General features: G+C 34.9%; 2 protein-coding genes across 7 annotated transcripts in view; one reads left to right on the plus strand and one right to left on the minus strand.

Annotated features, from left to right (window-relative positions):
- CEBPZOS (CEBPZ opposite strand) overlaps positions 1-12,469 on the plus strand; it is a 54,499-nt gene that overhangs the window by 34,116 nt on the left and 7,914 nt on the right. For 2 of the 6 annotated variants that reach the window (XM_032881917.1, XM_032881914.1), the window contains 2 exons: positions 79-163; positions 294-530. The exons of 2 other annotated variants lie outside the window; for them this stretch is intronic. In XM_032881917.1, the coding sequence (XP_032737808.1) occupies positions 79-161 (83 nt within the window). In that variant the 3' untranslated portion in view covers positions 162-163; positions 294-530. Of the gene's footprint in view, positions 1-78; positions 164-293; positions 531-12,469 lie in introns of those variants that run through there. 2 more of the 6 variants (XM_032881915.1, XM_032881916.1) reach the window with 1 other exon arrangement.
- Positions 1-12,469, minus strand: part of CEBPZ (CCAAT enhancer binding protein zeta) — a 20,890-nt gene continuing 8,421 nt past the window's right edge. The window contains exons 5-16 of the mRNA XM_032881907.1: positions 12,119-12,207; positions 9,397-9,450; positions 8,742-8,844; positions 8,574-8,642; positions 7,005-7,071; positions 5,585-5,685; positions 4,725-4,782; positions 4,260-4,453; positions 3,762-3,851; positions 1,254-1,315; positions 1,093-1,174; positions 1-334 (exon numbers count right to left, since the gene is read on the minus strand). Coding sequence (XP_032737798.1) covers positions 195-334; positions 1,093-1,174; positions 1,254-1,315; positions 3,762-3,851; positions 4,260-4,453; positions 4,725-4,782; positions 5,585-5,685; positions 7,005-7,071; positions 8,574-8,642; positions 8,742-8,844; positions 9,397-9,450; positions 12,119-12,207 — 1,109 coding nt within the window. The 3' untranslated portion in view covers positions 1-194. The remainder of the gene's footprint in view (positions 335-1,092; positions 1,175-1,253; positions 1,316-3,761; positions 3,852-4,259; positions 4,454-4,724; positions 4,783-5,584; positions 5,686-7,004; positions 7,072-8,573; positions 8,643-8,741; positions 8,845-9,396; positions 9,451-12,118; positions 12,208-12,469) is intronic.

The raw sequence follows: 12,469 nt of genomic DNA on the forward strand, positions 1-12,469 counted from the left end.
TGGTTTGATTTCTCTCAATATAGTTTAATTTTAACACCTTTACATGATTTTATAAATGACAGCTGTATTTATTTATAGTTTATTACAAATCCATTGAACAGTCTGGAATGTACGGAGTCAGAGAGCAAGATCAAGAAAAATGGTTGAATAGCAAAAATTAGGAGTAAGTACAATTTAATTTATAATTAGAAAACTCATTTTCTTTGCTTTTTAATTTTTTGAGTGGTTTTCGGCCTCTTCTTTTTGAAATTTTTCTTTTTCTTGATGATACTTTTCACATCTCTGTTGTGTAGCCAGTCATCGCGTTCAGCCTCCCATCTAAGCTGTTTGTGACCTTTGTGGGGGAAAAGAAAGATGAGCACACCACATTGTGGACTCCTGGCCCCACAGAAGAAAACAGAAACTTCTGGTCTGCCATGGCTCACAGTCATTCCCATCTATTATGCAAATCCCTGCTTTTGTTTGTTGCTTTCCTTTGGCATTTATTGTTAAAGATTACTGTTTAACAAATAAAAGACTAGGAGAAGAAAGGAACAAAATGCTCTAAAGATTTTATTTCCCCTGAACACTTTCTTTGGCAAAAGAACAGAAGCCAGTAACTTATCAATATCAGAATAAAAATGTCTATAAAGTACTTACAAAGTTACTTAGCAAATTCCTATTATATAAAAACAACCTGCCTAGATAAAAAAAACTAAAGTAACTGTTTAAAGTAATTACAGTCTTTATTGCTGTAGTCTAAATGCTTTTTAATCCTATATGCTCCCCAGACAAATGAAAAAGCCATTCCTTCCAGGTCATAAGGAACCATTTTATTCATCCTTCCTAAAACGATCCTCCAAAAAATACATCTTCAGAAGTTCTGAGTTAAGTCCATTTAAAAACCTCCATAAAAAAACTCAAGTTACTTGGGGCACCTGGGTGGCTCAGGCGGTTAAGTGTCTGACTCGATTTCAGCTCAGATCCTGACCTCAAGGTTGTGGGATGGAGGCCTGCACCTGGCTCTGGGCTCAGCCGGGAGTCTGTTGGAGATTCTCTCTCCCTCTGTGCAGCTACCCCCCCATCAATCAATCAATTATTCTAGTTACTTACTTGCATTATCTTTGTTGGCCATGGCATTCATGCCAATGTTATCAAACTTGGATCCCATATTTTCATCCAGTAGGTGGCCAAACTTAAATAGAGATACATTTATTAGAAAACTCAAAACAATATGGAATAGCTAACTTCTTAAAGCAGTATATTAGTCTTACCTCCTCAGCAGATACAAATAGGTTGGGGTCATTGAAATTTCCTTTCTTTTTTTTTCTTGGTCCTAAAAAAAAAGTGTAAGCCTAGATTATTGGACTGTAAATCCAATGATTTTGAAAAATACACATTTAAAAAAAAATCGAAATATAGTTGACACACAGTGTTACATTAGTTTCAGGTGTACAACAGTGATTCAACAATCTTTTAACATGGTTCTGTTATAAAAAGGTTGCCTTTGGGTTAAAATACAGAATTACAGGGGCGCCTGGGTGGCTCAGTGGGTTAGAGCCTCTGCCTTGGGCTCGGGTCATGATCCCAGGGTCCTGGGATTGAGCCCCACATCGGGCTCTCTGCTCAGCAGGGAGCCTGTTTCCTCCTCTCTCTGCTTGCTTCTCTGCCTACTTGTGATCTCTGTCAAATAAATAAATAAAATCTTTTAAAAAAAAGTACAGAATTACAGTGATCTTCTAGCACCATTAAGTAGCTGGTATTTAAAGACAAATATAATGTATTTAAGAGTTAGTATCCTAATAAAATGGTTGAGATGACAATAGTGTCTTCCTGCCTGCCTTTCAGATTTGGAAACACTGCTCCAGGTTTACCCTTTTTCACAGTATCAGCCAAGACTAATTACAAAGTTGATCATGGTTGAATTTTGGAATACTTAAGGCAAACTGTAAGATCTAATTAAGTCAGAGGTTTTATTCTTTGGTCTAACTGTGAAGAAACTGATGGAGGGTATGTTTTTTATGTTATAAATGAAATTTTGTCTACACTTCTCAAAGTGGTTCTACGAAAGGAAAAACCACTTAACCTGTAATTCTGAACGTATAAACTTTCAAAATAAACTAAAACACCTATTTTTAATATTTATTAAATTTTAATTGACACATTTAAAAATCACATTATCTAAAAATACATTTACTAAGAATACTGCTTTTATCCATTTTCACTTTTCTTGAAATAATATTATTCAAATTTTTTGCATCTACTAGGGCCATTTTTTAAAAACAACTTTAGTAGGGAGTAAAATTCATCATAAAACTCAGCTGTTTTCACATGTGTAATTCAGTATGTTTTAGTAAACTTATAGTTGTTCAACTATCATCACATTGCAATTTTACAACATTTCCATCAACTCCAAAAGATCCGTTGTGCCCATCTGCAGTCACACGCCCTCTCCCCAAGAAGGCTTTGTCTTTTGTATCTGGCTTCTTTCACTTAGCGTAACATTTCTGAAGCTCATCCATACTACAGTCAGTACCTCATTCCATTTTTTTGCTGAATGATATTCCATTATCTATTCATCAGTGAATAGACACTGGGATTGTTCCCACTTTTTGGCTATTAATAGTGCTGCTACAAACATTCATGTAAAGTCTTTGCATGGGTATCAAGCCACTTTTGATAAACAGTTTCTAGAGCCTTTCATTTAAATTTCTGTGTATATTATATTATTAAGGAACTGCATATGATGCTATTATGGAATATTTTCTCTTGAGTTAAAACTCCCATTTTTATAGCACCCAGAAAGGTTTTTTGTTTGTTTTCATTCATCATACAGGCATATAACTGTTAATATCAACTAGTAAGCACAGTTACTGCCTTCTTAAAGTTGCCTTAAGGTTTGTTTATTCATAATGATATCCAACATTTGCAAATGTAGGGTGAACACTCTTACCGCCCCCAATTTATCAGTATTTGAAATTCCGTGGCCTCCTTTTGTTTTAACCAATTCTGTCAGGTATCCTTTAATCTGCATCTGAAACTACTGTCAGCTGAGATCTGACATCTTTTAGGCTATTGTCTTCTGAAATAGTGCTTTTTTAGTCAAATCAAGTCACTGAAACAGCATCTTTTAATATGACAGGCTCAGGAGGACTTAAGAATAAGGCAACATTTCTCTCTGGAGATGATTTTAGGGAAAACTTGGTCTTATACTTAAGCATATGCTACGATTAAAGTGTCACCGTACATTACTCAGTGGAAGACAAAATCTGAAAGATAATGTTATAATTTATATATCAGGTAAATCATCTAATTAAGAGGATTACCACTGTTAGTATTTCAAAGGGCTGATAAGTTTTTCAAGTTCAAGTGTCTGACGTTCAAAGCATGAAGAAAAAGCAAGTCTGAATTTATCACAGATTTCAGGAATGAAATACAACGCTTTCTACATTTTTATCAAAAAGCTAAAACTGTCACCTGACATAGCACCTTTTTCCTTTATTAGCATCTTACAAGTGTTAACATTAAAAGGCATAATCTGTTATGATACTTTAAAGATGATCTAGAGATATTTAAATGAGAGCAAGGAAGTTATGAGGAAAAAATATGAAGGTATCATGTGTGAAACAACTTTCACATATTAAAAACAGAGGAAACTGATGTTACCCATCATAAAAGCAAAAACAAAATCATACTAACCAATTTAGAAAATTTCCCAAAATGATAATGAGTAGTAACTTTCTCAGAGGCACTACTTAGGTTTAAAAGAGACGTTTTCTTACCTTGAAATGATCCAGCAAAGTCAAAATCATTTGCCCCTTTTCTCTTGCCTCTCTTTGTCCTGGTTTTAGAGCTGACTTCATCATCAAGTTCTATTGCGCCCCCAAACAAAAACAAAACAAAAATAAAAACACTATTAAGCAATTTAAAAACAAAAGAACTGCTATAAGGCAAAGATAAATGATGAATATTGTGATTAACTTTGAGAAATAACTACTTTCTAACATTAAAAAAAGGGTAACTTAACAGCTCAACAGGTATTGTGCGGAAAGCCTATTAATTAAAATAAAAGCTCAAAACTCAACCTCTATTCAATTCCAAATAAGAGGGGGAAAAGATCCTATTTAAATTTCTAGCCAACCTGATTATTAATTTGAATATAAAGTAATGTTTAAAAAAATGCTTCAACAGAAAAACTAGCTTATACTTAGGAAAAAAGGAAAATATACTTTTTTGCTTTGTATTTTAAAAATGTTTACTTGGGGAAAAAAAATGCTTACTTGGAATGCCCTCACTTTCATCATCCAACACATCCATGAATGTTCCTCCATCTTCATCAATTTCAGTGAATTCTTCATTCATACTTCCTAAAGAAACTTCATCATCATCCAAGTTGTCAAGCTCATCATCACTGCCTTCTGAATCTTCATCTTCTGGGTCTTCCTTAGCACCTTTTCTTTTCTTTTTCATGTTGCTGAAGAAAAACAACATGTAGCAGAGAACATTGTTTTCTAATGTGTTTTTGGTGATTAGCAGGGTACTAGGCTATTAAAGTTATACAGCCTAGAACCTCTATGCATTATTAAAGTCTACAATGAAAATACTACCTCCATTTCCCAAGCTTATTTCAATAAATTTCTCCTACAGATCACAGAGTCCTGTATTCTACTGTCCTGAGGAAAACAATTTAGGAAAAGCTAAGAAAATAGTTTTTTAAAAAATAAGACTTAAGAAAAATATTTTACCCGGCAAAATCAAGGTCATCCTTTCCGGAGGTGAAACAATTATCATCTTCAAACGTGTCTGTCAGAGAACAATATATAAACTGTCAGGTAACAGCAAGGAATAACAAAGTTGACAAGTCTTCTATATGAACCAATTAACACAGTCATTCTGCTATTTATGATGCGTAAACACCAAAATGATGTTTTATAAACCTGCTACTGCTTGTGTGTTTTATTAATCTACATAAGCCTGTGAATATACTGACCTTAATTATTATTATTATTTTTTACGGACTTCAATTAAATTCCCAGACCAAAATGGATTCCAGTTAATTTTGGCTTCTTTCTACAACTCTTTTAAGGAAAGAGGGTAAATATCAAAATGATATTTAGCAGCTGCAATTCTTTTAAGTGCTTATTTTTAGTAGATACAATGTGCAAAAAAACTCAATGTAAGTTTTTCTAATTTCCGGTTTTTTGTTTCAGCCTAAATTGAGATTAAAATTTTATAGCTCTGTGGATCACACAGATAAAACAGATAAAAGAGCATACTACTGACACCAATAGTGCAAGGAAATTAGGAACAGTAAAAATGGTTTCTCTTCTATAAGAGATTAGGCCTTAAGAATGAATATACGCCACATAAATAGAAATTTATTTTTCCCGTGAACTGTCCACACACAATCCTAAATCTTTCTGGAGCAAGTGTGGGTGAACTACCATATGCCACTGAAATATTTTTTAGTTCTTCATTATCATTTGCATGGTATTATTAGCTAAATGATTTTTTAAAACTAAGATACCCTTCCCACTAACATTCCATGGTTCTGTAAGTAGAAAGATTATTTTACAGATTAAAGTTAAAATTAAAAACAAATTACCAATCATTTTTTCAAACTCATCATCATCCACATCTTCTATACTTTCTTCATCTGCATTCCGTTTTTGTTTCTCTTTAACAACAGCAACTTTTTTATAATACCTGAAAAAACATGCATGTTATGTATCTTATTTTTAAGATTTAGACAGATAGCGTTGTGCATGTGCATGAGGTGGAGGGGAGAGGGAGAGAGAATCTCCCGCGGACTCCCTGCTGAGCATGAAACCTGACACAGGGCTCAATCTCACAACTCAGAGATCATGACTCAAGCAGAAACCAAGAGTCAGACTAAGCCACCCAGGCTCCCTTATAATAATTGTATTAAATGGCCCATTTGGTATAATCAAAGCACCTATGACCAGTGACACAGACAAGTGTAAGAACTGTTAATTCAGTTGGACATAACTAAAATTTTTATTATAAACAAAAGTTTTGAATTAAAATAGCTACTTCTGAATGTGAAGTATAATAAATTTCAAAGATTTAGGATTTAGTGCATAAAAACACTTCATCTTAATTGAATGACAATTTACATTTAATTAAATTAAATGACAGGTTGTTTTAGTGTCAACACGAATGACCTAAGTGTTAGAAATAAGGCAAAAATGCGGCTCTAGATAACATCACAATATTTTATCAGACCCATTCTAATACTGGGGTAGAGTGAAACTTAGCATTCTGCAGATGGGATCATATTCTCAAAATTCTTCACACAAAATATTTTTAAAAAAGCAAATAAACAGAATTAACCAAACAGACAACAGTAAGAATACTAGTAAGTTTAGGAGTTCTCTATGTAATAGCACAGTGAATTTTGCTAATTCTGCTTAGAGTCGTATTTTGGACAAATTATTCATGAGTTGCTTATCATAATGTTAGACTGATAACAGATTTAAAGCCTGTAAGATAATTACTATATTAAAAAAATAAGAAATTAAAGATTAGGTTTTATGAAGTCAAGAGTCATAAAATTTAAGCTACATTATTAAAAACACCCACAAGTTTACTTGTTTAAATTCCAGTTAGATATCTTAGGATTAGCAAGCTGAATGATTTATAAATTTCTTTTGCAAAAAAAAAAGGCTGACACACTATTTTTAAAAAGACTTTATTTATTTAAGAGAGCAAGCAAGCACAAGCTGGGGGGTGGGGTGGAGGGGCAAAGGGAGGAGAAGCAGCCTCCCTACTGAGTAGGGAGCCTGATGTGGGGCTCAATCCCAGGACCCTTAAGATTATGACCTAAGTCGAAGGTAGCCCCTTAAACAACTGAGCAAGCCACCCAGGTGCCCTAAATGACATACCTTTAGATCTTTTCAAGATTGACCTATACTACTGAAGCCATTTTATGGAATCGAAAAATTTAATTTTTTCTCCTAAAAATTTTAATAGTTGCCCAGGTGAAACTTCATTGAGTATATTACCTGTAGAAAAACAGTTCATCCACTGGTATTTGGCTTTCTTCTTTTGCAAGGAACTCCTTACTATTCACTAGAAAAACAGATTAAGAAAAAATTTTTATTAAAGTAATCCTTTTTATGTTATCCAAGCTCATAAGACTACATATAGCATACCTCCAATTATAAAGTCTCAAAATTTAAGGAAAGGGGACAGAAGGGATCTTCTAGTGCAAAGGACAGTCTCTGGAAAAGTCTAAGTGCAGAAGACCCAACATTTGAAACTGTTTGTTGGCTACAATGACATACTAGCCATCAGTGCATCACAGTGAATGAACGTGGTTTTCGTTGTCCTCCAACCACATCCAGGACCCCAGTTTTAAGAGAAATAAAATTAAAGAGTTCTCTTAATAATCACTTTAAACTTATTGTCTCAGAGAAAGAAAGACAGTAACATCTGCCGTTCTGGAACAGGAAGTAAAAGTAAACAGAATTATCCACAATTTTACTTAATACTGATGAAAGTCAGGGAACAAGAACATGGAACTGCAAGAATATTTTCTCTCTTCACAATGAAAATTTCTAACTCATCTTGATTAAAACTGGATTTGGCTTCTAAATTCTAACACTATTTAAACTTTGGCTAAGTCCATTCCATCTCTGGATCTCTGTGAAATAAATCAGTTGGAAAGTAAATGATTAATAAAGCCCCAATTAATTCTAGTCTCTGAATGAAAAGGAGCTGTGATTTATTATATAAAAAAACTAGTTGTGTGTGGGCTTTCTACTGAACCCTTAAGAGACAGCTTAAGATGATCTTTAACTGTAGGGCTACCTGGGTGGCTCAGCTGGTTGAGCATGCAGTTGGTTGAGCCTCAGCTCAGACTGTGATCTCAGGATTGTGGGATCAAGCCCTCTGTCAGGCTCAGTGCTCAGCAGGGAATCTGCTTGAGATCTCTCTCCTTCTCTCCGCCCCTCCCCCTGCTTACAACTCTCCCTCTCTCCAAAAAAAAAAGAAAAGAAAAGAAAAGAAAAAGATAGTTTTTTATATATATGAGATATATGGGGGGAGTCACTAAAAGCTACAAATGGTATAAAAATTGCAAAATGTTGCTAAATGGTGAAGCTGGGTGATAGTTACAGGGAGTTCAATATACTCCTTCTGTATTTACTTTGGATGTTTGAAATTTTCTTTTTTTTAAGACTTTATTTATTTATTTGACAAAGAGAGAGAGATCACAAGTAGGCAGAGAGGCAGGCAAAGAGAGGGGGAAGCAGGCTCCCCGCTGAGCAGAGCCCGATGTGGAGCTCGATCCCAGGGCCCCAAGACCATGACCCAAGCTGAAGGCAGAGGCCTAACCCAATGAGCCACCCAGGCACCCCGGATGTTTGAAATGTTCTGTAATAAAGTTAAAAAAAATAAAAGGCCCAGTCAGACATAGTAAACTTAAGAATACATACATATTTTTGGGTATAAAAGATGGGTAATATCTCTGGTACTTAGGTTTATCTGGTAATATGGAGCAAAGAATAATACAATTTGTTATTGAGTTGTACTAGTCTTGTCAGCTTCAACTGTCGAGGCTTTATACTTACCAGCAAGACTACGAATATCCTTCATAAAATGTTTTCTTTTGGGCTGCATCACAACACTATCTGTGTTTTCTGAAATGTAAAAATTAAGACAGTGTAATATAAAACCTGGTTTTATGCTCATTTATTAAATATCAACAGTGAAAACCAAATAATTAAATAGAAGCATACCTTTGCCTTTATGTGGCTTTGGATTTCGGTATACAAACCGATCTAAGAATCTCATTAATGTGAAGTCCTGCAGTGGGTCCCCTGAATACTGAATATAATTTCCCTGAAAGGTGGAGAGGGGAGGAGGACTAAGAACTTAACTCAAATTATATATATGCATCCAGTAAGAAAAAAAAAGGAAAAACATCTACAATGCATCAAAGGCACAAATATGCCATAAATGACCCTTCAAATATCCATCTCATCCCTCTTACTTGAAGAATTAAACACAATCATACATATACATACATATTTTATGATACACTGTTGATTTTATGAATAGGTAAGCAATACTGTAAGTCATCTATTAACCAGGAACCAAACACTGACGTGGCCAACACAGCAAATGGGAAAAGGGAGGGCAGTCTTCCTTCAGGAGAAAAGCCAGAATGTAATAAATAACTGTTGCCATTTTCTAATAGCCTGCATTTCCATTCACCACACAGTGGGAAGAATTACCTGCCCTACTGTATTAAAAAAGTCATTGGTCCTTTCCACCAGCAGAGAATGTTTATGATTCTATGTGGTGGATAGAAAACACTGTATGACCAACTACTAATTATCTAAAACTAGATTATTTTTTTCTTATTTCTTGACTTTAGAATATTAGACTTACCTGAAGGATAGTCTTTGCAAAAAGGGCCACAGAGGGATGAAAATGCTCAGATAGCTAAAAAACAGAGGAAAATCAACTCTTACTATAGTTGTAAATACAAAGAATTAAAACTTAAGCCAATACATTAAAGAAGAGTGATTCTCAAAATTTTGGTCTCAGGAATGCTTTATACTTTTAAAAGTTAAGGAACTTGGGGTGCCTGGGTGGCTCAGTCATTAAACATCTGCCATCAGCTCAGGTCATGATCCCAGGGTTCTGGGATTGAGCCCCACATTGGGTGGGGGCGGGGGGGGGGGGTCCCTGCTCAGCAGGAGGCCTGCTTCTCCCTCTCCCATTCCCCCTGCTTGTGTTCCTTTTCTTACTGTGTCTCTGTCAAATAAATAAATAAAATCTTAAAAAAAAAAAATCAAGACTTTAAGAGCTTCCAAAGTTTAAGTGGGATATATCTATTGATATTTACTTATTAGAAATTACAACAAAAACTTTCTCTTCAGTTTTTATTTATCTAAGTAATCTCTATACCCACTGTGGGGCTTAAACTCATAACCCCCTGGGCAAGAGTCCCATGCTCTTCTAACTGAGCCAGCCAGGCACCCACAATAGGAAATTTTGAAACAATTATTTACAGTCAATTTTAAAATAACAATGAGCCTATAATATATTAACACAAATGTTTTATGAAAAATATTTTTTCAGAACATATAAGCATTAGGAAAAGAGTAGGATAATTTCAGTTTTGTAAATCTATTTCATGTCTGGCTTAACAGAAGACAATGCATTCTCATACATGCTTCTGTATTCCCTGTTACTTTTTAGTTGGAAGTATAAAAAGACAATCTTGCTCAAACAGATATATTGTTGGGAATAGGAGGGTTAACGGATAACCTTTCACATAACTGTGAAATTTCTTCTTTGATACTACACTCAAACTGAAGATTAGTTGCAATATGGAATCTGAAACCACATCAATCAGCTTTTGGTACCTGCTACTCAAATTAATCGGTCTACTATGAATACATCTTTTTACCATGACTTTGTAATACTGTGCATTTAGGCATTTGGAAAATACTGATTCAGTAAGATATGCAGTTCTTCCGCATGCTGGTCGCATTATCACAAAGTCACACTGTTAGTATCACCACTGATTTTATCGGAAAAGTTTTTATAGGGCACCTGGGTGGCTCAGTAGGTAAGGGGCTACCTTTGGCTCAGGTCATGATCCCAGGGTCTTGGGATCCAGCCCCGCATTGGGCTCCCTGCTTGGCGGAAAGCCTGATTCTTCCTCTCCCTCTGCCTGCTGCTCCCCTACTTGTGTTCTCTAGCTCTCTGTCAAATAAATAAATACAATCTTAAAAAAAAAAAATACGTTTTTATATATTGAGAAAGTGTCAAATTCAAGGTAGTGGTTATAAGATCTCGAAATGCTGACTTTGCTTAAAAGCTTGAATTTTATCATTGACAACAAATACTGTTAGCTGTTTTGCATCAAATTAAAGATTCAGTTCATTCACTTTCAAGAAAATGTCTCCCAAATACCTAAATCTGAACAACCAGTCTATCTGTCAACCAGTCTTTTATGAAAAAAGCAGCTGAGTTTACAACCAACTACACAGGTACTTTTCCCAAGACACAAGACAACCTCATACTTAGGTATACAGCAGAAGTACGTTATGGATTTTTGCTGGATATGCACAAAGACTATGAAAAAGCCATGTACTCTAGAGTCAAGATAATTACTAATTAATTCTTATAAGATACTGGTTTTTCCCTGAAGGTACATGGCAGTGAAGAATATAATGGCTACTGTCCTTATCTGCACTACGACACTAGCAGTTTTAGCTTTCACTTCTTTTTTTTTTAAAATTTTTAAAATTTTTAATTTTTTTTAAAGATTTTTATTTACTTGACAGACAGAGATCACAAGTAGGCAGAGAGGCAGGCAGAGAGAGAGGAGGAAGCAGGCTCCCCACGGAGCAGAGAGCCCGATGCGGGGTTTGATCCCAGGATCCCGGGATCATGACCTGAGCGGAAGGCAGAGGCTTTAACCCACTGAGCCACCCAGGCGCCCCTTAGCTATCATTTCTTGAGTATCATCAGTTCCGCTGTCAACAGAGTGACAAAGGCAAATAATGTGCCTTGATATCACAATGAAAGTAGCTGTGACCCTGCAGACTCATTGAAAAGGTATCAAAGACCCATGGGAGTCTGAGTGGTAAGACACTTACTTGCTTTTCCAAAGATAACACAGAAAGTTTATTGGAAATATGAGTTCCTCTAATGCATTTAAAAAGTAATTTTATTTGCAAATAATTCTATCATCACAAAACTTCTCGGGGAGATCTAATGCATAAAGCAAAATTTATTTATAGCCATGTATAACATTCTTACTTTGCATCCACATTATTTAAGGTTTGCTACGTGTGAATATGTATAAATGAGTAAATTTAATGTTTATCAAATGCTACAGAAGTATGGGTTATAAAGCATTATAGCTGGGTGACATTCTTCAAATTGCTTCCTTCTGCCACTTAACTTATGTCTAAATAACTAAACTGTATTGATCATATTTACAAGCAAAAATGGAAACTTCAAGGTGTTAAATCCATAAGGACAAATACAAAGTGCTAATGAATTAAAAGACAATTTAAAATTACCTTTAATTTTTAAATCATTTTTTCATTTCATGAAAAATCATCATTTCAAAATACCTTTAAATCATTACCTTTTTGAGTTCCCAAAGACTTGTATTTTCAGCTCCACAGAACAAAGGGTTTCTACTAAATGGATCGTATGTGCTTAACTGTTTGCCACCTGAGAACAAAGAAAAAATACCATTTCTTAAATATTTTATTCCCAGCCCAAGAGTTCACTAAAACCACCACCATTAACGTTGTAACCAATAACTATAACATTATATATATACATATATAGATATAAATATATAACAGAATTATAATTTTGAACATTCTTAGCCAGGCATCCTACCTAAACATTCCAAGCCCCAACAAGAATTAGATATGGTACCGAGGATAGTATTTGCTACTGAATAAACCAGGTAACAGAAGGTGCCCAA

The sequence above is a fragment of the Lontra canadensis genome, unplaced genomic scaffold (assembly GCF_010015895.1).
Source record: "Lontra canadensis isolate GAN:19392208 unplaced genomic scaffold, GSC_riverotter_1.0 scaffold78, whole genome shotgun sequence".
NCBI lineage: Eukaryota > Metazoa > Chordata > Mammalia > Carnivora > Mustelidae > Lontra > Lontra canadensis.